General features: G+C 50.6%; 1 protein-coding gene and 1 long non-coding RNA gene across 5 annotated transcripts in view; both read right to left on the bottom strand.

The window, feature by feature from the left end:
* LOC137150223 (uncharacterized) overlaps positions 1 to 9,921 on the bottom strand; it is a 35,880-nt gene extending 25,959 nt beyond the window's left edge. For both annotated transcript variants that reach the window (XR_010918935.1, XR_010918936.1), the window contains exons 1-2: positions 9,296 to 9,921; positions 6,420 to 6,706 (exon numbers count right to left, since the gene is read on the bottom strand). This is a non-coding gene — a long non-coding RNA (uncharacterized lncRNA). The remainder of the gene's footprint in view (positions 1 to 6,419; positions 6,707 to 9,295) is intronic.
* Positions 9,922 to 13,282: 3,361 nt separating this feature from the next.
* Positions 13,283 to 22,724, bottom strand: LGALS12 (galectin 12). 3 transcript variants are annotated; one of them, XM_067543990.1, is made up of 9 exons: positions 22,542 to 22,724; positions 20,678 to 20,766; positions 19,807 to 20,017; positions 18,824 to 18,943; positions 18,425 to 18,463; positions 16,776 to 16,802; positions 16,149 to 16,237; positions 15,483 to 15,645; positions 13,283 to 14,642 (listed from the first exon to the last, which is right to left on the bottom strand). In XM_067543990.1, the coding sequence occupies exons 1-9, from the start codon at positions 22,593 to 22,595 to the stop codon at positions 14,496 to 14,498; spliced, it is 939 nt and encodes a 312-aa protein (XP_067400091.1). In that variant the 5' UTR covers positions 22,596 to 22,724; the 3' UTR covers positions 13,283 to 14,495. The 3 variants fall into 3 exon arrangements, with proteins under 3 accessions (XP_067400091.1, XP_067400092.1, XP_067400093.1); XM_067543991.1 differs by lacking the exon at positions 18,425 to 18,463; XM_067543992.1 differs by lacking the exon at positions 18,824 to 18,943.
* Between the last annotated feature and the right edge of the window lie 539 nt (positions 22,725 to 23,263).

Raw genomic sequence — 23,263 nt, 5'->3', positions numbered from 1 at the left:
CACATCTGTCCCCATCCAACATATCTCTAATTTGCTATCAAGAGGTTGATTCTCACCTCTGATTGAGCCATCATGCTAGTCTCTTATCTTTCCAACATCTCTAAGGGAGAATTTACTTCCGCTGTATATTGTAGCAAGAGAAGGTAACTAATTTTGGGTCAGAAGTAATTTTTTAAGTTGCGTGTCCCTTTAAAGCACAGGATTTCTGAAGTCACGCGAGAGCTGGGATAGGTTCCAAAATCTGACAGTGAAGATTTGGGTTAGCTGTTGTGATGCTGAGCATGACATTATGGTCATTAAATCATATTTGGGGTCACGTCTGCTAATCATCAATAGACTTTGGTCAGCTGAGGTGCTGAACAGATCAAAGAATTCAGTCTGTGTTGTGTTTGCTCTTCCCTCAACATTAAGAATATGAGGAAACTACACAGATGCCACTGGGTTCCAAATAACCATATGTGCTAGCTGTACACAAACACACGAGATCTAGCTGTGCATCTATAATGCTGCTCTGGATGGGTTCGGGTATATAGGACACACCTAAATACACAAAGGAATGATTATCTCCATTTTACAGATGGGGAAAATAACACACGGAGATTAAGTTACTCACTCAATTTCAAGAATCTGTGATAAACTCAAGAACTGAACTTTGATCTCCCGAGTCCCACACCCGTGCTGTAACCACAAGGCCAGTCTACCTCTGCAGTGACATGGATACCTTACCTCCATTGGAGCTGGTCAGGAAGTTTTCAATTAAATGGGGTTTTTTGGGTAAAAAAAATAAAAGCCAATTTGTTAAAATCAAAACTGTTTACAGAACACGACTGGGTTCGATGAATTTCCTGACTTGAAACAATGTTAACACCAAGTTTTTAATTTGCTGATATGTTTCATTCTGACATTTGCTGAACAAAAATTTCTGGTTCTACATTTCAAAATGACTTGTTATGAAATATAAGCTAGATTGAAAATAGGCTAAAACAAATAAGGCTGAAATGGAAACTAAATATTTTGAAATTATTGAAATTGACCTGAAACAAAAAAGTCTAAATTTTCAGTGGGTGATAGAAATATTCACTCATCAGCTCTAGTGCCAGGGTCTGACCCAACCCAGACACTGTAGGCAATGAGCAAAGCAAACCCTAATGTAAAGTGATCCGCAAGCATTTTAGAAAGACCAGGGATTGAACTGGCCACAATAAATGGCCTTGGAGGGCCTCTAGGGCTGTAGTTTTGGCTAGAAGATTGGGGGAAACATGTCCTGATGCTGCCTAGCCAGGGAAAATAAACTGGAAATGTGACATTTATTTTTAATGAATGCAGCAAAACCGTTTATTTCCCCCCGTACAGTGAACTCCACATTTGCCCAAGTGCTAGGAACAGATTCTCAGTGTCAGGAGAAGGATAGTCACCCTTCACAGCTGCAGTCACCTACCATTCATTATTCTCTTTTTATGGCTAGAGATAATGGGATTGTGAGGACACCAGCAGAGAGGTCAGGCAGGGAAGATTAGGAAAGGCTGATTATACAGCTCTGGGGCCAGGGCCACCCAAGCCCATAGACTGGGACGCTGCAGACAGACTGTAGAAACTCCACAGAGGGGTAATTCCTGATGTCCTGTCTCCTGCCACCCTTCCCCTGCCAGGCCTCTCATGAGATGGGTCATATCCCCCTCCCCTGGATAGCAGAGGCTTGTAGTTACTTTGTACCCTTAAGACCCACTATCAAATGCCCCAATCTCAAAACTGAGGTCTCCTACTTGCTACCCTCGCACATGTAATGTTAACAGCTTTGGGCAGAGGTGCAGGGGATTTGGAGGTTTGACTAGAGACATGCAGACAGGGATCATTTCATTCAGCACTGGCATGTGGCTGCCTCTGGGCTAGGACGCAGGCTGGTTTATACAGGGAATCCCTTTCCTGGGGCTGGGATGCAGCCACCTCTGGGACAGGGTGCAGCAGCTGTTCATATGGGGATTGCTCACCCAGGGCCGAGATGCAGCAGCCTCTGGAGTGGAACCTGGGTGCTGTTTAACAGCAACTCAGGAAGCTCCACGTCAGCCTGAGTTACTGGTTAGGTGCCAAAATCCTCTTACTACAAGATCCTTTAAAAGATTGTAGCAATCTGGAAATAATTCAAACACCTAATTTACCTCGCCAGGACCCAGAAAACAGCAGAAAGTGTTTAAAAACTCCCTAAGAACTAGGAATTCCAGATCTGTTACATTTGTATTGCAGCAGACTGACAGTGTCTGAAAGCAATAGCTCCCACTAGTGGTGGTGGGAGGCGTCAGCGCCCAAAGCTAGCAGCCACTCACTATGGGCAATTTATGCCTAAAATTTCCAAGCCCCAGGCAGGGAATCTGAAATTAGCACATAAGAGTCTAACCCACATGACCTGCATGTTCAACTAGTGCTATAAGGCCTAGGAGGCAGTGTGCTCCCACATGAACATAGCAAATTTCTTTGTATTACAGTAAAACCTAAAGACCCCAAATGATACAGGGTCGTCATTATGATGTGGTCAATAATAATAGTATTATGGTTATGTCTATAGGCCCAAACTAAGACTGGTGAGCACATTATGAGATATGCATTATTAGTACTGTTATGGTAGCGTCTAGAGAACCCATCTGAGATTGGGGCCTCATTGTACTGGGTGCTGCACAGACCCTCCATGAGAGACAATCCTTGCCTCAGTGAAGTTACAATCTAAATAGATCAAGGATTATTATCCCCATTTTACATATGGGGAAACTGAGACACCGACTGGTGAAGTAGCTTGCCTGAAGTCAGACAGAAAGCTAGTAGCAGAACCAGGAGCAGAGAACCCAGGAGTCCTGATGCCCCCTGACCTGTTCCTCCTAGAACTGGGAATGGAATCCAGGAGTCCTGACTCCCAGCCCACCTTTGCTTTAACCTCTAGACTCCCCTCCCCCCTGCCCCGCCTCCTATTAAACATATAATACGTCTATTTGTGCTCTCTAAGCTTAGATCCAACGCAGCAAAACTCAGGTGAATTTTCATGTGCAGGGTGGCAAAAGGCATCTCCATGACCCCAGGGCAATCGCCCTTCAAAGAGTTTTTCAAGATTGATGTTTTTGAATTGCACTTAAACATAGCTATCCCTGAAATGTGCATTGTAATCAGAGGGAATAATACAGCAAGTCTCAGCCAACCAGAAGGGTGATCCCCACATCACAGAATTTCCCCACTCCATACCTCAGTTTCCCCATCTCTCCAGTAGTACCGACCCAGTTCCCAGCATGCAAGAATGCGCTGACATTTGTCCAGGATTACATATAACACTATTACACTCTTGTATCCCTCACCCTCTCCTCCCCTCCCAAGTGGGCATAGCAATCCATGGAGTAAATCCTCCGAGCTGGATGGATTTAGTCTGTGTTAATCCACCTGCTCAATCTGCTGCTGCTACTCAGCTTCTCTGCATCACAGGTCTCAAATCAGGGGCTGGAACTGCTTTGATGAGCTGATCAGTCAAGGGCCCCGGCTTCACATCCCCGCACCCCGCTGGGCAGGACCTGACCCCGGCACCAACCCAGTCACTCGCCAGCTGCCTGACGATAAGGAAAGCTGGAAAAATTCTTCCAGTTCAACAGCTACTGCAGGCCCAGCAGTCCAGCTGGTGAGTCAGTATTCCCCTGGGATCCTATGGGACAGGGGTGGGTTGCGGGTAGGCATTCCACAGACCTTGAACTGCTAGTGTTAGGGGTATTCATGCCAGTGCCTCCCTGCCCTGCCTCTCCCCCGCCTCCCCAAAGACTGCCTGAGCCCCGCTGGGCTTGGGCAGAGAGGATGTTTCTGCATTTACAGCAATAGAATGGGGTGGATTTTTATTGCAAAGGTTTAGAAATTACTGCCTGTATAGGGACCTGGGCTGGGCCTGGGGTGGGGAGTGGGATTACAGAGAACAAGGCCTGCCTGGGAGCCCTGAGACTCTACACACAGTACAGAGTATACACATTGTGGCTGCAAATACTCACCTAGGTCCCAACACATACACAGTCTTCAGATGCTCCCTCCCCCCCACATATACACACCCTGTCTGTACTCACTCATCTACTCCACAGTCTGTGTGTGCTCACCTACCATACACCCTGTCTGCATACACTCACCGCCCCCACACAATACACTGCCCCCTCCCAATACTTTCCACAATCTACAGAGCATGCAAATACACACACTCCTTTCCCCACACAAATGCACAACTCACCAGCACATTGCACACACCCATCATACACACCCCAACACATTACACACAGCCCTTCACACACAACACACTCGCGGGCTCCATGTAATGCACTGATGTGCTACTGGCAAAAGTGTGGGAGTGTCTGTCTCTCACACACACACACACACACAAATGAGCACCTGATATTATGCATTTAAACACACAGCTTCAGTTAACAGAGCATCAACACTTCCTAGCAGCCGTTCCCTGCATCTTCTGCTGCTACACCAGCTTTGAAAGGGGAGTGGGGTTTAGTGGTTAGAGCAGCAGGGGGTAGTGCTTAGTTTGTGCCAGGGCTTGCCAGGGCTGAGGCCCAGCACCTCTAGGTTTGGCAGTTCATAGCTCTGGCACCTCTGGGCTTGGTGCATCAGTTATCAATATAAAAATATTGCTTGAGCCCCAGCACCTCTTTCATTACAAATTAAGCACTGAGCAGGGGGCTGGGAGCCAGGACTACTGGAGTCTATCCCTGCCTCTGGGAGGGAAGTGGGATCTAGTGGGTTAAAGCAAGGGGCTCTGGGAATCCAGTCTAGAACCTAGTCCCACCTCTTACAAGGAAATGGGGTCCAGTGGGTACTGCACAGGAGACTGGGAATCAGGGGTGCAGAGTTTTATTCCTAGCTCTGGGAGGGGAATGGGTCTGGCATTATTGCAGTACTTTGAGACTAAGAGAGGTCAGTGCATTAATGATCTATTACAGATTACCTACAGGGCCAAAGTCTGCTCTCATGGCTGCCTGTGAATGTCCATCCCTTGGGTGCCTGGGGGGAACTGGCTACCGCCACAGGGCTACTATGTGACAGCATTCCTGGAACCGTTACTCAGAGGTTCACGGGCCCTGCCCTGGGCTGCAGGTCACAGGGGACAGTACATCTGCCTTTTTCTGCACTGCAATTGTAAGACAGCCACATTGTCTAGTCTCTGTGATCTGTCTCCACTAGCCCATGCCTATCTCTTGGTCTGAGCCTGTTCTCTGCATAACCCCTACACTGCAGGAGTGCATTGATCTGTGCTGCTATAGAGGCTGCTAGTTTACAGCCCTGGATCAGACAAGCCAGTGCTTGTATTTAATTAAAAGTCTATTGCCAATGCTGGTGGGATCAGAGCAGGGAGGCTGGGAGTCAGGACATCTGGATTCTGTTCCCAACTCTGGGAGGGAGTGGGTTTAATTGGCTAGAGCAGGTGGTGGTGGGGTATAGTCAGGCTTCAAACAAACAAAATCTCTAAGGCAGAATTCTGTGACAACTCCTACATTTTTTCTTTTTTGGGGAGTGATGACATCCTAGAATTTTGCCTAGTTTCTATTGACCACAATTCCCTCCCCCCAGCCCCAAGCCAGCTCCCTGCTTTCCCAGAATCCCCAGCCCTGGATTAAGTCAGCTTTCAGGCTTGGACCCTTCTGTCCCCATAGCCCTCCCACCGCATTAGTCAGTGTTAAAGCCAGTGTAGCAACCTGCATGGAACTTGGAGGAAGGAAGGGAGGAATGGAGCGAGAAGCGTTTGAGGAGGCACTGGAAAGTCAGTTAGCTACAGTTGCAGATAGTTCTCTTAATCAATAGAAATCCAGTTCAGTTTTAAAAACATGGAGCCCTCATGTTATTATGCAGCACATGAAACAGCCATGGGCGGGGAGCTACAGATTCCAATCCCATTAGCCGTAATGTGCTCTTGGCACACAAGAGCCGCTGTCCAGCTCCAGTGCTTATTAAAGGTCATCAGAGAACGTCCTGTGACCTTCCAGGGGTTTAGCAATTGAGCTGGATGGGGAAGAAGAGGCTCAAAAGCAGAGCCACATGCAGACTAAGTGTCAAACAGCAAGAGGAGGGAGGGGTGCCCTACTGGCACAGTTGGAATGGAATCAGCTCTCTCGGGGTTCTAGCTATCACATGGCTCAGATGGAGGTAGTGCATTAAACCATGTGCATAAGATGTCACACACGGAGCTGGTGTAACCCACTGGCAAGTGTGGGCCAGGGTCAGCCCTCTGTGTTGATTCACGGAGCTGTTACAGCCTCCAGTTGTGGTGCCTTGACTATTTAGCTCAAACTGCAGCAGCTCATGCTTTTGGCTCTGGGCGCCCCTGATTTGATCCGTGAGGTGCTGGCCAAAAGGGTGACCATCAAACTAGCACAAAACATAGCAGCCACAAATCCACGTCCACTTACCATGTTAGTAGACCTATGGCATGGGGTGAGACCTGTTTCCAATAGGCTGCTTCTTGGTTCTCTGGCAGGGTCAGGAATGGAGGCAGAGGATTTAGCATTATCCTGATGAAGCCTGGTTTTCTGGGAATGCAGGATTGCTCAGAGATGCAGCAGATGATTGGAAGAAGTGTCACTTTCATGTATCTGGGATAGATCTTCTGTTCCCAACACCATCCATTGCCCAGTGGAAACCATGAGAGGAGACCATGGTGCAACATGGGATACATAGTCTGACCAGGGAACAGAGCCTAGAAGAGGAGAATGGGAGCATGAAGTGCCTGAACTACAACTCCCATCAGGCACCATGGCAGCTCATCAAAAAAGAAAACCATGGTGTGTCATGAGAGTTGTAATCTGGCCTGTAAAATCCTGGGAACATGAGGTATTCTAGTGACATTTTAGAAAAGAAATATTTGGGGTTTGGATGAAATTTTTCTGAATCTTGAAATTTTCCATGGAAAAGACATTTTTGGCTACATTTTCTGCAGGAGAAAACCAAACATTTTCCAACCAGCTCTTGTTTTCATGTTTCAAAACCGAAAAGAAAAAAGTATTTCATTGCAAAATGGCTGGATTCAAAACAAAAAAATCTTGGTTTTGAACTGCATTTTGACTTGGCATGCCATTTTAAGTCAAAATGGCAATTCTAATTTAAAAATTGTGTTTCAAAACATTATTTCAGAACACTGAATCCAAACATTTTGATTTTGTCCCCCCTACGAGTCTTTTTTTTTTTTTTTTTTTTTTGGGAGGGGGGGGGGAGGAATTAATATCTTCCCCCAATAGAAAATAACCTATTTTAATGAAATCACATTTTGTGATGGGAAAATACTTTGTTTGAACAACTTTCACCCAGCATCAATTGTATAGTAACTATTATTTCAGTCCATATAAGCACTGGTACTGTTATTATACAATGGGCCAGATAACAGCTGGCAGAAAGTGCTACACTGATTTACACCCAGGGAGAATCTGGACTCATGTACTTTAACTATTTGATCATATGTAATAATAATACCAACTCTTATCTAGTGCCTTTCATCAGTAGATCTCAAAATGCTTTACCAAGGAGATCAGTATCATTATCCCCATTGTACAGAAACTGAGGCACAGAGAGGGGAGGGGAATTCCTGAAGGTTATCAAGCAGGCCAGAGACTGAGTAAGGAATAGAACCCAGATCTTCTGAATTCTCAGGGCATGTCTACATTAAAGCCACTACAGGGTGTGGCAAGGCGGGCCTGTTTTGCCCCGTGGGTCTGCGCTCCTTACGGCTATGCCAGTGGTGCGGCTGGGTGGGAGCGGGGGGGGCCAGTCCCGCCCTCTACCCTGGGTCCCGACCCAGGGACCCTGCGAGGAGTAGCCTCAAACAGCTTAGTCCAAGGGGCTACTACCTTCCCTGGGTCACTCTTCTGTAGCCCCCCCGGCTTGTGACTCTCCTTCAGGCTCTCCTCCGGTCTCCACACCTTGCAGCAGCTCCGCTCCTCTACTGACTCCACACCTAGCAGTAGCTCTGCTTCACTCCCTCTCAGCTGGCCCCATCTGCCTGGCTGGGAGGCTTTTAACTGCTGGGGCAAGTTCCTTGATTGGCCCCAGCTGGCCTGATTGGCCTAATTGTCCTGGAGTGGCCGCAGCTGGCCTGATTGGCCTAATTGTCCTGGAGTGGCCGCAGCTGGCCTGATTGGCCTAATTGTCCTGGAGTGGCCGCAGCTGGATCACCCAGGGAACAAAGATTTGCTAAGCCTGGGGCTGATATATATGCCTTCCAGCACCCTCCTATAGCCGTCAGGGCTGGCCCCGTCACAAGGGGCATAGCTATGGTGTAGTGTAGACACTTCCTACAACAATGGAAGAGGATTTTCCCATCACTATAGTTAATCCAGTTAGCTAGGTCGATGAAAGAGTTCTTTTGTCAACCTAGCTGCATCTACACCAGAGGTTAGGTCAATCTAACTACAACATTCAGGATGTGAAATTTTTCACAGCCCTGAGCAACTTTGATCTAATGTTTAACTATAAACCCAGGCCCCACTCCAGTGCTCTATCCATTAGGTCACACTGCCTCCATGTAATGAAATAGCAGTTACTATTACAGTCTCTAATTGGAAAATGATTCCCTCACTGGAAAAACCCAAAGCAAAGGAAAAATAGTCCCTCATGCCCTGAAGACTTCAACTTTACAGCAAAAAAAATAAAGTTAAACCTGAAATGTTTCCATTAGGAAATGGCACCCTAGTGCCGCATGCTCTCATTCTGCCCTACAGGCCAGGTTCTCTGGCTGGACTATAGTCCCCACAATACGCCATGGTTTCCCCTCTTGCTGAGGGCAGACAGAGCATCATGGGATTCCTGGCCATAATGAATCAAATTTTCAGCCAGCCCTTATTGCAGATCCATATGCTCCCACTGCATGACATTCAGCCCTGTGTAAAGGAGCCAGCACAAGGCATAGTCTTAAGTAGTACATAAGATTTGTGCTGGAACTTAGGGTAATCCATACCTGTCCCTGATCTACAACAGCTACGGTTCTGTTGTAACTCTTCATTTGAGTCTCTCTCTTCAGCACACACTGTAAAGACACGTGTTTAGCCATAGACGTTCCAGTTCAAACCTTGGTGTTGATGGTCAAGATGGTGGGGCTGATGGCTAAGTGGGGGCTTTAATGAGTGCAAAATTTCACCCTTAAGGAGTACATGGAGCTCCAGTATTAACTGCTGTAACATTACATGTTATCCTCTGGAACTCATGATTTCACCAAGGTCGGTTGCTTCCTACCTGAGCCACAGTGAAACCAAATGGACTCTGAACTGGGTATTCGTCCCCGGCTGCCATTGCTTACCTCACACAATGGCTTTCCTTCCCACCCCAGCCATGTCCAGGGAGCAGACGGAGTCAGTGGTGAAGACAGTGGAGACCCTGCTGGCTGAGGCGGAGCAGCTGAAGAACCACTGCCGGCGCCAGAACGAGGACATCAAGCTGATCATGGAGGAGCTGCAGCGGGAGAACAGGGACCTGGCTCAGAACTACGAGCGGGCCGAGCACGAGATGGAGGAGATGCGCAAAGCCCTCGGTGAGCTCCTGGACACCAAGATAGCCTTCGAGGCACGCGAGAGGCAGGTGCGCAAGCTCAGCAAACAGCTCTGAGGTAGCAGGATGTCTTCACTCCCTTCCAGCCTCAGGGGAAGAAGCACCATCTCCGTTCCAGCCAGGGGCACCGATTCCTCCCAACCAATCACACTCACTCTTCCCGCTTGGTCAGGGCTCGTCACCCTCAGGCACGTCCAATGGCTCACAGCCACCTCACGGAACCATCGCCGGCTTAACTGCCGCCCGCCGAGCTGCTGACAAGGCCTCGCTTCACCCCCACTTGTGTCCCTCCCCTTATAGCTTCCCTTGATGTAACTATGGCCCACGGTGGGGACCAAGGAGGCCTCTGTTCAGCCCTAGTTGCATCCATCACCTCAGGCCTCCTAACTGATTCCACCTGTTGTCAATTAGTTGCATTATGTCATCACCCCCCCCCCCACTGAGATCAGCCCCTCCAACCAGCACTGCACAGACCCATAGCAAGAGACATCCCTGCCCTCCCGTAAACAAGAGAAGGATTCTTTTCCCAGCCATTTTACAGAGGGGGAAGTGGAGGCAAGAGAGTTAGCAGTGACTTGGCCAAGGTTGCACAGGAAGTCTGCAGCAGAGCTGGGAATTGAACACAGGCTTCCTGAATCGCAGCCTATTGCCTAAAGAGCAAGGCCACCCCTCCCCCTCTAGTTAAGATGGTGTGTAGGGTTTGCTTATCTGGTTCTAAGTATGGGGACCAGCTCCTCAGCCACTGTAACTCAATATCTATGTCGGGGGGGAGGGGTGTGTGTGCCAATTTACACCAGCCAAGGAGCTGGCCCATGGCCACACAAGCATCCATCCCAGACAGGGACATAAGTCACGCACTGACAGTGGCAGAACACCCCTCAGGGAGGCATGTTAATCATCGCTGCTTACACTAACGAATTTTCCCCAGGTCAGATGGGCAGGAACTCTGGGGAGTTTTCACCTTCCTCTGGGGCATGGGTCATCTGATAAAATCAGCTGGGCACTTCTCACCTCATCAATTCTCTGTCATCGCAGGGGCCTTGGTGGGCCCTTGCTCTCTCCTTTCTCTGCCTGGGGCATGCAGCAGTTTAGTCTCCTGGGGATACATTACATGATCTAACGGGCCCTTCTGGCCTTAAATTCTGAGAAACCATGAAGTTTAGCAAGGGCCCCAAGTCCGACCTCGGATACACTGGTGCAAAACTAGTGTCACTCCATTGATTTTAGGGGGTGGGGATGCCTCACCAACATAACCTAAAGGAGTTCCACAGACTCCAGCTAGTGGTAGCAGAAGGGCACTGGAGCATCTCCTGCTTCCAAAGAGTATTGAGGACAGATAGCCCATTGCAGCTCTTGCCTCACCCTCCACTGCTGCACATGCACCAAGAAGCCCTAATGCAGAGCTGTGCTTTATGATGGCTTCCAAGGCCTCACTTCGTCGGGGAGATGGGCGTTGAAGGATACCTGTTACAGCATGGCTTGGTCATGGTGTTGTGGATGGGGCCAGATTATAGTGCTCTTTTGCAGCCCTGTATAAAAGTCAGGGTGATAACATGGTTTGACCCTACATGGCTGAGACCAGTCTGTTATACCACTGAAAATATGAGGGTTGTAAGAGGGGTTCATCAGGCATGTACAGACAAAGCCAGCATGTTGCCATGGCGTGCTGCAGTCCCTAAGAAGGATCAGGGTTACAACTGGATCATGTATGCATGGATGGGACCAGCCTGTCACAGCAACCTATTACAGCCACATTTAAAGAGAATGTTATCTTGATCCGTCAAGCTGTCCTGCAGTGCCTCAATAGCATGACCACCAGTGTCAGGACAGGCTTCTACGAACTAGGGCACCAACCACAAATTGGCAGCGAGTTCTGTACTTAGATTTCACCAACCATTTATCAAGCGTGCACTCATCAGGCACTACACCAGCCTAATATGGAGTCACAGACAGTCCCCTTGAGCTCTCCGATCTGTTTTGCCACCCAGGTGAGCTTACCTTTGTGATAGATGGCCATTTACATCAAGCATCACAGCAATAATCAGGTCCCCAGGACCAGTAATTTATCCCAGATCAACTGCACTGTAGATCTTGCACCAAAGACAACGCTTGTAGCCAATCCTATAATAAACTATCTAAAGATTTATTAGATGGGAAAATAAAATGAGTTATTTACAAAGTTAAAGCAGGTAAACAGAGATACAAATGAGTTCCAAACTTAAGTTTAAAAAACGTTATGGAAGTGTCTACGATAAGCAAGCTCTGCATGTCCTTTGGGGCTAACTCAGGCTAACCACTAGGCATCTTTTGCTTATGCCCAGTAATTGCCCCCAGAGTCCAAGCAGCTTGAAGATACAGTTCTTCCTTGATAGAGTTTTTTATTCCCTTCCCCACTTCTGCTTTGAGCTGCAAGCCCAGCTGACGGGAGGAACTCATTTGCAGGATTCATCTTCATGAGGGGAGGGGCAGGGAGAGTAAATAAAGTATTTTGTCCTCTTTAATATTCCACTCCAGCCTGGTTGGGCCTTACTTATCAGGCAGGACAGAACACCTTGCATATACATCGGCATTTCATACTAGTTAATCAAACGTCTCTCTTGTGTCTCGTGACTTACACTTACAGAGGCTTGAAACACAAATGTGAAACATTACCTTACCACGTGAGATACAGCGCTTAGGAGTGAGATCACTGCATGCAGCCACTCACAAGCCTTCACTGAAGTCTAAACAGTCTTACCATTCGAATACCTATTTTCACAATACTGGCGCATCGGTGAGCCAGACTGGTTCCAGCCGTGTGTTCGGCAGGGTCCCACTGAGGCCTGGGCACCTTCGCACAAGCTGGCACCTGGTCTGCCAACATGACTATCCCATTGACACAAGCACGCCCCACATCACCCACAGCTGGTGGCCTCTTGCATCATTCCGTTCTACCGTATGTTTTGCTGCTTAGACCCCCCTGTAGGTGGCTGGGTGATCCACTGTAGATTTACAGCAGCTGGGGTGGAAGAGATGCCACAGAGCTCAGGCCAGTGGGACCATCTAGCTCCACAGTCTGTCTCCAAGAGCTGCCAGGCACAGCTGCTTCAGAGGAAGGTGCAAGGAATTTCCATCTTGACTGGTTTGTATTCTGCGTCCATTTAACCCTTTGGGATTCTTCCCCTTTTTATGTGATTAGCAAATAAAGAGCCATTTTTTTTAACTGGAGGTAGAGCTTGCTGCTGATGGTACAACCGCAGAGGAATGCAGCAGATAAGTGGGGAAAGCAGATCCAAGAGTGCCCCACTTTCCCCTGCACTTACTCTGCTTTAGGCAGCCTGGCTCTAAAGGGACCAGATGTTCAGCATCTGGTTCTGAGAGCTAACCTCATGCAAAGCCACCAATAATGCCTTTCCTGGGAAAGCAGGGGATTTGTAACACCACCACTTACGAGAAACCAAACCAGAGCTAATCAGGGGATTAGCTCTGCATACAAGGCCTCTGTGCTTAAGGGAGAGGGAGGGTATATGGAAGCCCAGATCCCCCAGTGCAGAGGAAGGCCTGATCCATAGCAACACCAAGGCCTCTAAGTCCCTCTTGAAGGAAACCAAGGTCCTGAGAACAGCTGCTGGTGGAAGTGGACAAGAACTGGTCAAAGTGTTCATTTTCCATCAGAAAATGCCATTTTGAGTAAACAAACTGTTAGTGAAGTTGTCTGGATTTTGATTAAACCGATTTTTTAAAAGTCCAACATTACGAGTTGCCAAAAATGTCCCATTTTCCAAACAAATTTTAGATCTTGTGTTTCACAAACTTGCTTTTTTTTCCTTTTTTAAATACAAGATTGAAAACAGTGGAAAAACAAACAAAATGTTTCCATGGACCCAATTCCACCCCCCCCATAATTGTTTTTGCAACATATTTGGAAGTTTTGGCTTTCAGCCCCGACTCTGGATGATTTTTCGCAGGATGGAAAAAGCTGTGTTCTCACCAGCTCTCAACAGGCCATACCTGAGTTAGGGCAGCAACAGCAAGGACTGAACTAGGGATCTCAAAGCAGGTGCCTCTGCTGCCTGAGCTGTAAGACCCAACTGAGTTAGCTGAGGCTGCAAAAGGTTTGTCTGTGGCCCAACCATCACCAGCAGAAGACAGACCATTACACTGAGTGGGTGCTGGTTACACAGGCAAGGGGGTGGACTGGGCATGTGGTCAGTAAGGTCTTCACTATGGCTGGTTTCTGCTTGCCCCAAGGCTCATAGGGGGGCCACAAGGAGCCACCAGCTCCATAGTATGGGTGAGAAAAGGACAAAAGTGTCTTAAAGCTACAAGCACAAAAACTGGGATTCAGAGGCCAAGCTGCTCAAGGCACCAAAGAGTTTAACTTCTCACATGTGGGACCGCTGCTCACCCCACTCCCAGCACCCTGCATCCCTCCCCACTGCTGGTGGCTCAGCAAAGTCAGAGCATGGCAGAAAAAGGGATTTTATTACATTTTAAAATATCAAACAAACTAAACTCGAACAAATATACATGCCAAGGGACCTCTGGTGCCCAGGGACACAGCCAACCCCTTTAGAGCAAGCCACATGGCAGCTGGAGAGCACTAGATCATCCCACTGGAACCACTCGGTGCATGCCCAGTGCTGGAACCTGTCACTTCATGCAAAGAAGAGCCCTGTCAGAACTTTGCACCCCCCAGCAGGGCACTGGAGGATGCCTCTAGGAAAGCTACATGCATACCTGCTTCTGGCACCCTGTGCAAAGAAAGGCCCACTCCCTAGCATTCACTGCAATCACTTCTAGCCAGCCCAGTCGATGGGGTTAAGGTGAGTGGAGAAGCAGCCAGAAGGGAAACTGGATTATCTCACTGAGGGAGCCCCAACACCCATTGCAACAGTTCCTTCAAATGCCCAGGGCCCAGTCCAGCCCATGAAGCCTAAGCAGAGCCCACAAGTTTCTTGGCAGTGAAGGTGTCAGGAGAGGACACTGTAGAGTGTGACGTCACCTTCTATCCACAGCTCTGTGACCCGGCCCCAGGAGAGCCGAGGTGTGTCATACTGGCCCAGCGGGATCCCGTTGAGTGCCAGTTTGAAACTCCCCTCCTCACACACAAGCAGCAGCTAGAAGAGGATTGGGAGAGGTTTGGTAGAGAATGTGCTGGGAGTTCTGGGCCAGATCCCCAACTGGTGTTAATGAGCATCACTCCCTTGGAGTCAGTGGAAACATCACCACACCAGCTGAGGATGTGATCCTGTATTTCTGTAGCAATGTTACAAACCTCTTACCCCCGCCCCAGTTGGCTTGCCAAGGTGCAGCCACCTCTGGGGTAGGCATGCACACCACTCCCTCCCTTCTCCATGCAGTTCTGCAGCTGCCTCTAGGGTGGGAGGACAAGAGTCAGGGAACTATAACATTGATGAGGAGGGTGGGGGATTTCAATCAAGGGACTCTGCTGTCAGTCTGTGAAGGACTGAGGCAGCCCAGCGGTTGCAGGAAATTCAGGGAGGTTCCCACCTGAAGCTCTGGGCTCCAAGTTCAACCTACCCTGCTTGAAATTTTTCAGGGGCAGGGGCCTGGGAGGGGGGAGAGGGGGCTTTCAGTCCTACTGATGAGCCATACGGGGCATGCTGGTGGCAGCTACCCCAGAACAAGTGTGGGGCTGCAGGGAGCATAGAAGCCTTGTCCACTGAGCAGTAACAGCCCCCTGCTCTGCGCCTCCTCCCTGGGCTCCATGCAGCCTCCAGTGACCAACAGGGGGTGCTGCAGTCTCCAGTAGCTGCACCACCAGGAGATCCCCAGGCAGGATTACAGCCATCCAGGGCTTTGCCCACAGCACCCCCCAGTGGCAGCAGGCAGTACTGCACTGCCTCATTCCAAGCTACACAGGGATGTCTTTAGTCATCCTGAGCCCATTCGTAAGACAGACCCACCCTGCTCCTTCTGTGCCAACAGAGTGTTACCTCAAAGAAGCGCTGAGGATGAAAAGGGAAGCAGGCTGCCACTTTCTCTGCATGGTCTGTGGCCTCATCTGGGAAGGAGCTCCACACCAGGGCTCTGGCTCTGAAGCAGGCGCTGAGTCTCAGGGGGACATGGGACTGGTCTTCCCTCAGGCTGAGGCTGAATCTGTGGAGCAGGTTTAGCTCAGACGTGGGAAGTGGTTTGTTTGGGGTTTTTTTGTTTTTTTTTGGGGGGGGGGGGGGGCGGGGGGAGGAAGGGAGTTGGAAGGGTGTGTCTGGGTCTGTCACAGCACCTCCCTGCTGGGGAGAATTATCTCTGCTCTGGGTGTCACAGCTGGAAGGAGCACAGGTTTATTTATTTATGGAAGGTGGAATGTGACTAGTTTTCTCTAAGAGCTGCAGCCTATGAAGAGCTTAGTTCTGAAGCAGGGGGGCCCCTGCCTTTGTCATGGGTTCCAGGCCCGCCTAGGATGGCAATTCACGGTTGTGCCTCAGCACAGCTTCCAGGGCTCCCTGAGGAATCCCTGTGTGGATTTCTCTGCATAGCACAAGCCAGAGGTCAGACGGGCTTATCAGAATAGTCCCTGGTGATCCATGCCTCATGCAGCAGATATGGCGCTGGGGGCTAGATGTCAGTTAAATGGGAGTGAGGTTTGGACAGATACTTACCTCTCTGGCACTGGGCAAACCAGCCCTCTCACTGTAATGGTGCCTTTTGGTGCAAGGCCCTGAGGGAGGGAGTGGGAGTACGGCACAGCCTGTGGAAAGAGAAATGCAGGTTCTGTCACTAGCCTTCAGCCTCAGCAGGGAGAAGGGATACAAGCCCCAGCGGGACCCTATGTAACAAGCCATGGGTTGGGGGGGTAGATCTGGAGATGGATTTGTAGACATTATGAACCCAGGGGATGGTGGGAAGTGTGTGTGGGGGGGGGGGGGGGGGTCCACTGGACCCACTGACCAATAGGATCCAGAGGGTCACCCTAGTTTGTGGGAACCTCAGTCGCATGGGATCAGGCCTGGGGCACCCCAAATTATCCCTGGGACCAATCTAGCAAGCCCCCATAATACAACACTCCATGGTTAAAGCACAGCAGTACTGGCATCCACTGCAGAAGTCCCCACTTCAGGGGCCTCCCACCCCAGACAGCATCCCCCCCCATCCCACCCCACACACACCTTTTGCTAGCAGCTGCAGCCCCCCTCCCAAATTTCAACGACCCCCATCAGATCAAACGCCACTGCCTCACAGGTGCAGGAACCTGCCCGTTAGAGATCACAGAGACCAGCTTTACTCACCAGCTTGGGGTAGTTTAGCTTCATTGGCTAAGGGAGGAAGGAGAGGAGAAAAAAATGAGAACTACAGACATCCTGTTGCATGCCCAAGTGCACAGTTCTCCACTAGCCATGCACACGGCACGGGGTGAAGAGACCAACACACACCCATGCACCCACCCCCGCTCACCCAGGAATGGTTTGTAGCTCAGCACCATCTGCCTGGGGCTGCGTGGACAATTCAGAGTCAGGTAGACTGTTGCGTTGCTGCAGTGATGGGTTAGTGGGCTGAAGGCATTGGGCCAGATTGGAGGCTCCAGCATCGGCTGCATTCAGGGAGTGGCACCAGGCATGGCCAACACAGATCCCTAGATGGGTTGCTGCAGGACCCCGGACGGTATGTCATTCCCTCTGTGCTAACACCATCTCCTCCCCCACTCTGTCAGCTATGAGATGCAAAGTGACCACAGATTGGAAGCTCTTTGAGACATGTTTTTTGCCATGTGTTTGTACAGCACCTTGCACAAGGGGTCATAGTTGGTGACTGAGGCTCCCATGTACTACTACAATACGTATAGGGGCAGACACTAAAGTCACCCCCACCCTAGAATTGGTTTTGCCATTGTGTATGGGGCTGGCTGGCAGAGGGATGGATAGACTGGGGGTGTGGTTGGGGTAGGCAGGCCCACGCTCTGGCTATTCTGCCCCTCTACAACGCTCCATGGGGGTCATGGAAACAAGGATACAGGCCCAGATGTGTGTGATCAGGAGAGGGCTGGTTGAAGGGCCCCTAAACTGGCTTCCTCACTCAGCTGACATCAGTGGGGTGGATAATCCTCTGCTGAGCTACGATGAGGTGTGCACTAGGATTTATCAGGGACAGACCCCTAAATTAAAGGCCAAAAGGGGTGCCCAACTGCAGGCCAGTGGCGTACCAGGGAGGGTGGGGAGGAGGGGGCCATGCCCTGGGTGCCGGCCTGGGTTGGGTGCCAGCCGGGCCCTCCTCAGAGGAGCCGCCCCCCTGCTCACATCCCCAGTGGCTGCACTGACCAGGTGTACTGCCAAAAACAGCCCCTCTGCCTCCTGTCCTCCCGGCCCCTGCGCTGGGTGCAACAAGAAAGCTGCGAACCAGGGCAGGGCGGCTGCTGGGGATGTCAGCGGGGGCGGCTCCTCCAAGGGCCTGGCTGTCGCCCCCCTCTCCAGGCCGGCACCTGGGTGCATGGCCTCCTCGGTAGCCACTGCCGCTGCACCCGCTGGCCGCACAGTGGGGGCGGGGGAGAAGTGGTGAAGAGCAGGAAATGGGTCAGCAGACACCCCTGTGGGGTGCTGCTGCTGCCGACGGGGGGGGGGGGGGGAGGAGGGGAAGGAGAGGGGAGGCACAAATAGATTCATTGGCCCCCAGAGACTCACAGTACACCACTGCTCCAGGCACCTGGTTTTCAAAGCAACCAGCGCAGTCTCAACAATCAGACCCTTTTGGGGGCATCTACAGCCAGGCACCCCCCCAAAGTCTCCAGGCACTTTGGAAAAGCTCAGCCAGCTGCCCCTGCGAACGGACCACAGCTGTCTCGTAGGAGGGAGGCTCCAGAGCTGGTGCCAACGATGGGGGGAGCGCTACCAGGAAACACCCATCGGCCCATTGGGTTGGTGCAGAGACATTCAGCTGGACTCACGTGAGCAACAGGGTATTCGGTTCGGTTGGCGTCAAAGGGCTGCCCATGCAGGAGAGAGAGAGAGAGAGTTAGAGATCGGGGCCCAGACCTACCTAGAGGGTCACACACCTCACAGCATGATGGCTGAGCTCCTTGCACCAGGGCTCCTTGCGTCCCTCCATTCCCCCATCACCCTCCCATGCCCCTCTCTTTCAGGGACTCCCACCTCCTTGCTCATGCCAGGTGCTCAGGGTGTCCCCAGCTGCCCCCATGTGCACCCTCATTCCCCCGACACCAGGGGCTCATTCCCCCCCATGCCAGAAGTGGTGTCCCCGCTCCCACCCTGCTAACACCCTTCCCCCTGCTGCATGGTGCCCCATCGCCATGCAACCCATTGGTTTGCCCCACAGAGGGGATTACATTGCTGGGCAGGAAGGCGATGCTCTTCACCATGACGTCACCAAACACGCCCAAAGTGTCCACTCGGGCCAGGGGCAGGCGGTACTGATACTGGAGGAAGTGCTGCCCATTCACGCTCACCTGGAGAGAGAGGGGAGGAAGAGTTCAGCTCCCTGAATGGACAAGACCTCAGCAGCCAGCCAGGGTAACCATGGTCACTGGGGTATCAGAGGGGGCCAGTTGCACCCAAATCAGCCACCAGCTCCCTTGGAGCCAGAGCTACATCTATTTATACAAGCTGAAGATCTGGCCCCTTTTCTTTCCTCACCCCTAAGTTATTGGGTTGATGCTGATCTTGGTCATTCCAGTATAATTCTGGAGTGTTCCCGCAGGACCTGGGCTAAGCCAGCAGAGAGCCAGGCTCACCTCTGTATCTCTCCCCCATTCAGGAGCTGCCAAGGCCAGCATGGGCAGGCAGGGCACAGAACAGCCAGAGAGCAGGCCTGTCCTGTGCATGCACCCTCCCTGTGTCAGGGTTGCTGCAGAGGAGCCAGCTCTGCACCTGGGAGCCCCCCGCATCAGAGCTACTCCCTGGGGACGGTTCCCCCCGACTCCCGTCGCACCAAGTACTCACTGGCATTAAGAGGCTGCAGGGCCACACTGGACAGGGCCACTGGGACCTGAATTCCTGGAGGAGGGAGGCATTGGGCACACTCCTGCCCCTAGGTGCTGATAACAGGGGTCAGAGACAGCCATCCCTCCGCAGCTCCAGGCACCACCCTGGAGCTGCTACCACCAGCCGACTGAAGGTGAGATGGGGGAAAAGGCCTGCCACATAACCATGGGAACCCTCAGCACCCTAATGTACCAGAAGGGAGGGCTTTTAGCCATGGGACCCCCTAGCCCCCAACTGGGCATGGGCAGGGACACATGTAGCAGCCACAGACACTCCCAAGTGCCCCAACACCCAGCTACGAGCTAGGGCTCCACCCACCACTCCTCACCTGCACTTGGTCCTCCCCAAAGAGGAAGAGCAGCTGGAAGGCCTCTCCCTTCTTGAGAGGCAAGTGAGGGAACTTGGTCTCCTCCAGCCAGCGCCCATTCTGCAAGGTGTTGCAGATGACGTAGGGCTGGGAGCGGAAGCGGGGGTTGAAGTGCATGGCAATGTCCGGCCGGGGCATCAGACTGCAGCCACACTGGAAATCCACCTGGAACCTGGGGGGCAGAGCGTAGGGTGGGAGCAGGGCTGGCCAGTACGACATGGACTCCCGGGTTCTCTCCCCAGCTCTGGTCAGTGACAAGGCTGACCCTGCTGGAGTCCAGGGATATTTGCAAACCTGGGGCCTGAGTCCATTCTGTCCCCAGGAGTAAGTCAGAGCTGCCTCCAGGCTGCTTTAATTCATTCCTCTCCCCCCTGGCTCATGGGAAGTAGATATTCCTAGTAGCATAATCCACTCTGCCAATGGCCGAGGTGGGAATATGACTCAGGTCTCCCAAATCACAGTCCAGTGCTGTCGCAACTAGGCCATAGTTCCTCTGGCCTTACACCAGTCAGAGATTCCCTTGCAGCAAGGAAGCATTTCCACCGACTTATGCTGCGAGAAAGGCCTTAAGGTAGCTAAGAATCAGGCCTCTCAAGTGGCATCATAGCACAAGGGAATTCCTGACCCAGCCATGTCAAGGACTGGAAGGATCCCGACACTCCCTGATTAAAGAAATCGCTAGCTACAGCTCACCGAGCTCTGTAAAGCCAGAGGGTTTAACAGATTAACTCCCAGCAGACATTGAATTGGTGCATTTTCTGGCTGGAGAAGCCATGGGTCAAGAGGTTTGAGGAGGATGAGAAGCCTGATCCCCAGTGAAATAGCCTTTTACCTTTCAGCCTCTCCATGGACCACGCCCTGCACCAGAACCATCTTCCTGTGTGTCAAGCCACCGAAGATCGTTGTGATGTACGGGAGCACCTGAAACGGACATAGGGGGTGGAGGAGAGAGACACATATTGGTGCCGGGAATGGGAGAGTTTGGGAGCTCTGACTGGTAACACTGGTTCTTGGGTTCACTCTTCAGCTCTGGGAGGAGAACGGGATCTAGAGTTTGAATGCAGGCGAGGCTCTCATCTGTGCTCAGGTGGGGCTGGGAGTCAGGACTCCGAGGTTCAATTCCCAGCTTTGGGAAGAGGAGAGCAGCGAGAGCAGGGGTGCTGTGAATACAGATCTCCTGGGTTCCATGCCCAGCTTTGGGAGGGGAACAGGGTCTAGTGTGGGTTAGAAAAACAGGAATAGATTAGCTAGGACAACTGAGAGTTAAGACCCCCAAGTTCTCTCTCTAGCTCTGCCACTGACTCACTGTGTGACCTGACACAAGAAACTCCTACTTCTCCCCCTTTCTGTGCCTCAGTTTCCCTGGGCGTCAGACACTAGTTATTGCTTTAGCTCAAAGGCTAGTGGTCAGTGTTGTGATCTGAAATTCCCAGGCTAAGTAGATGGGAAAACAATCTATTCAAAATCAAAGTCATGGAGAGGAAGGTGTGATTCATTAAACACACAAGAGTATTACAATAATGCAGACCCCTAGCTCCAGCCCTTTTCCCCATTGGTGATTGGTTAGCTTGACCAGAGATGATTAGAAACCAGAATATTTTTTTCTGAGCCCCACTAAGCTTTTGAGAGTGTTAGGGGTACAACTGATTCAGGAACTGAAAAATCAGTACAGTTTTGCAAAGCAGATATCTGGATTTAGCAGAACCAAAACTGAAGCCACAAGCCCAGCCTCCTGAGCTAAGAACTGACTTGATTTCAGGACACTAGAAATGGTCTGTCTGGTCTTAGATGAAGTTTCTGCACCTTACAGAGACTCTCACATGATCAGCCCAGAAAGGATCAGGAGAAAGAAGTAGTTCCTGCCAAGAGCAGCTACACGGACAAAAAGTTTGGTGATAATCTGGTTAGCCCTCCTCCCTCCCACAAAACAAACAAACAAAATCCCAGGAAGAGAAACAGCTGCATAGAGGAGCTTAAAATGAGATTCCATTGAAGCTATTCACACATGCAGTGCTTGGGGTTTAACCTTTAAAAGTCAGGCTCCCCCTGGATTTAAGATCAAGTCAGACAGTCCTGACCCTGCACCAGAGACACAAGGAACCAGCCTCCCAGGAAGTGATGTCAGTTGTCAGATATTTGACAGCACCCAACTTGATACACCTGGCAGGGGGACTCACAAAGGCCTATTTTAAAGCAAATGGCAAGGACCCACACTCTGAACAATCAGAGCCTTTTTAGGGGCCTCAAGTCAGGCCCCTCAAAGTTTGAGACATTCAGAGATCACTGGCCTCTTTTGGGGAAACAAAACACAATTTAGCCCACAAGAGGAAGAGGGTGAAGTTAGCATGGAAGCTCTTTGGGGCAGGGACTGCCTTTTTGCTCTATTTGTACAGCACCTAGCACATGGGGTCCTGGTCCAAGAATGGGGCGCCTACCTGCTACCACAATATAACAATGGGAGTGCAGGAGCTACATTCTGCTCTCAGATGCACTCCTGTAAGCCAGAAGCCACTCTTTTCAGTTCAATATCAATATCCTGCCACTGTATTCACACCCACCTAACACAGCATGATTCAGCTTTTAGAGAGGAACACAGGAAACTGGGCAAGGCCAGAAGTAGTAGTGAACTGATCTTTGATTTCATTGCAGACTGGCTGCCTCTGGGCACAGGTTATTCTGGACTAGAGATTACTCACCGGGTGGAAAACTGGGGGCTGGAGGATGAAATCTACCAGAGAAGTAGGACCCATGGCTTGAAAATCCTAAAACAACAAGAGTTATCTTCAGCTTCTGGCAGGGAACTTTACTAGAGCTTGGAGCAGTCACATGATGCAATCACAGTGGGTGGAGAGACATTTTTTTTAAGAGCAATCCACACCATCTTCCCATCCACCCCCAGGCAGATTTTATCTTTCACAATCCAGCCAGGGTCCTAGTGCCCTCCTCAATTACCTGGGAAATGCTGGCCCAGATCTTCAGCTGGTGTTGATTGGCTTACAGCCATGGACACCAGCTGAGCATCTGACCTATTGAGTCTTTGGGCTGTTGACTCTTAAAACTGAATGTAAAAAAATCACAAGTCAGCAATTTGCCAGCCCCATGAGTTCATAAATCAGCCCCCCCAAGAAATAATGAGATTCTTAAAAACCTGTAATAAATGCTGGGCTGATTTAATCTTTCTGTTTATTTATTGTTTTTAAGCCTTTAGGGATCAAGCTTCTTTTTGCATTTGCAATATTTTAGAGGGGGTGGGAAGACAGATCTTTCCTGGGGAGAATTCAGCTGAGATCAGATAAACTCATTTTACTTGAGATATAAGGTAGGACTTGAACCCAGTTCCTCCTAGTCTAGGATCCCCATTCCTCTAGGAAGTCATACTGATTTTAAGGGAGTCTGGCTGGCTTTACAGCTAGAGCCC

This window comes from Emydura macquarii, unplaced genomic scaffold (assembly GCF_026122565.2).
Source record: "Emydura macquarii macquarii isolate MOO-44397 ecotype Brisbane River unplaced genomic scaffold, CSIRO-AGI_Emac_v2 contig_968, whole genome shotgun sequence".
NCBI lineage: Eukaryota > Metazoa > Chordata > Testudines > Chelidae > Emydura > Emydura macquarii.
Note: the sequence above shows the minus strand (reverse complement) of the source record. Positions and strands in the feature narration are given on the sequence as shown.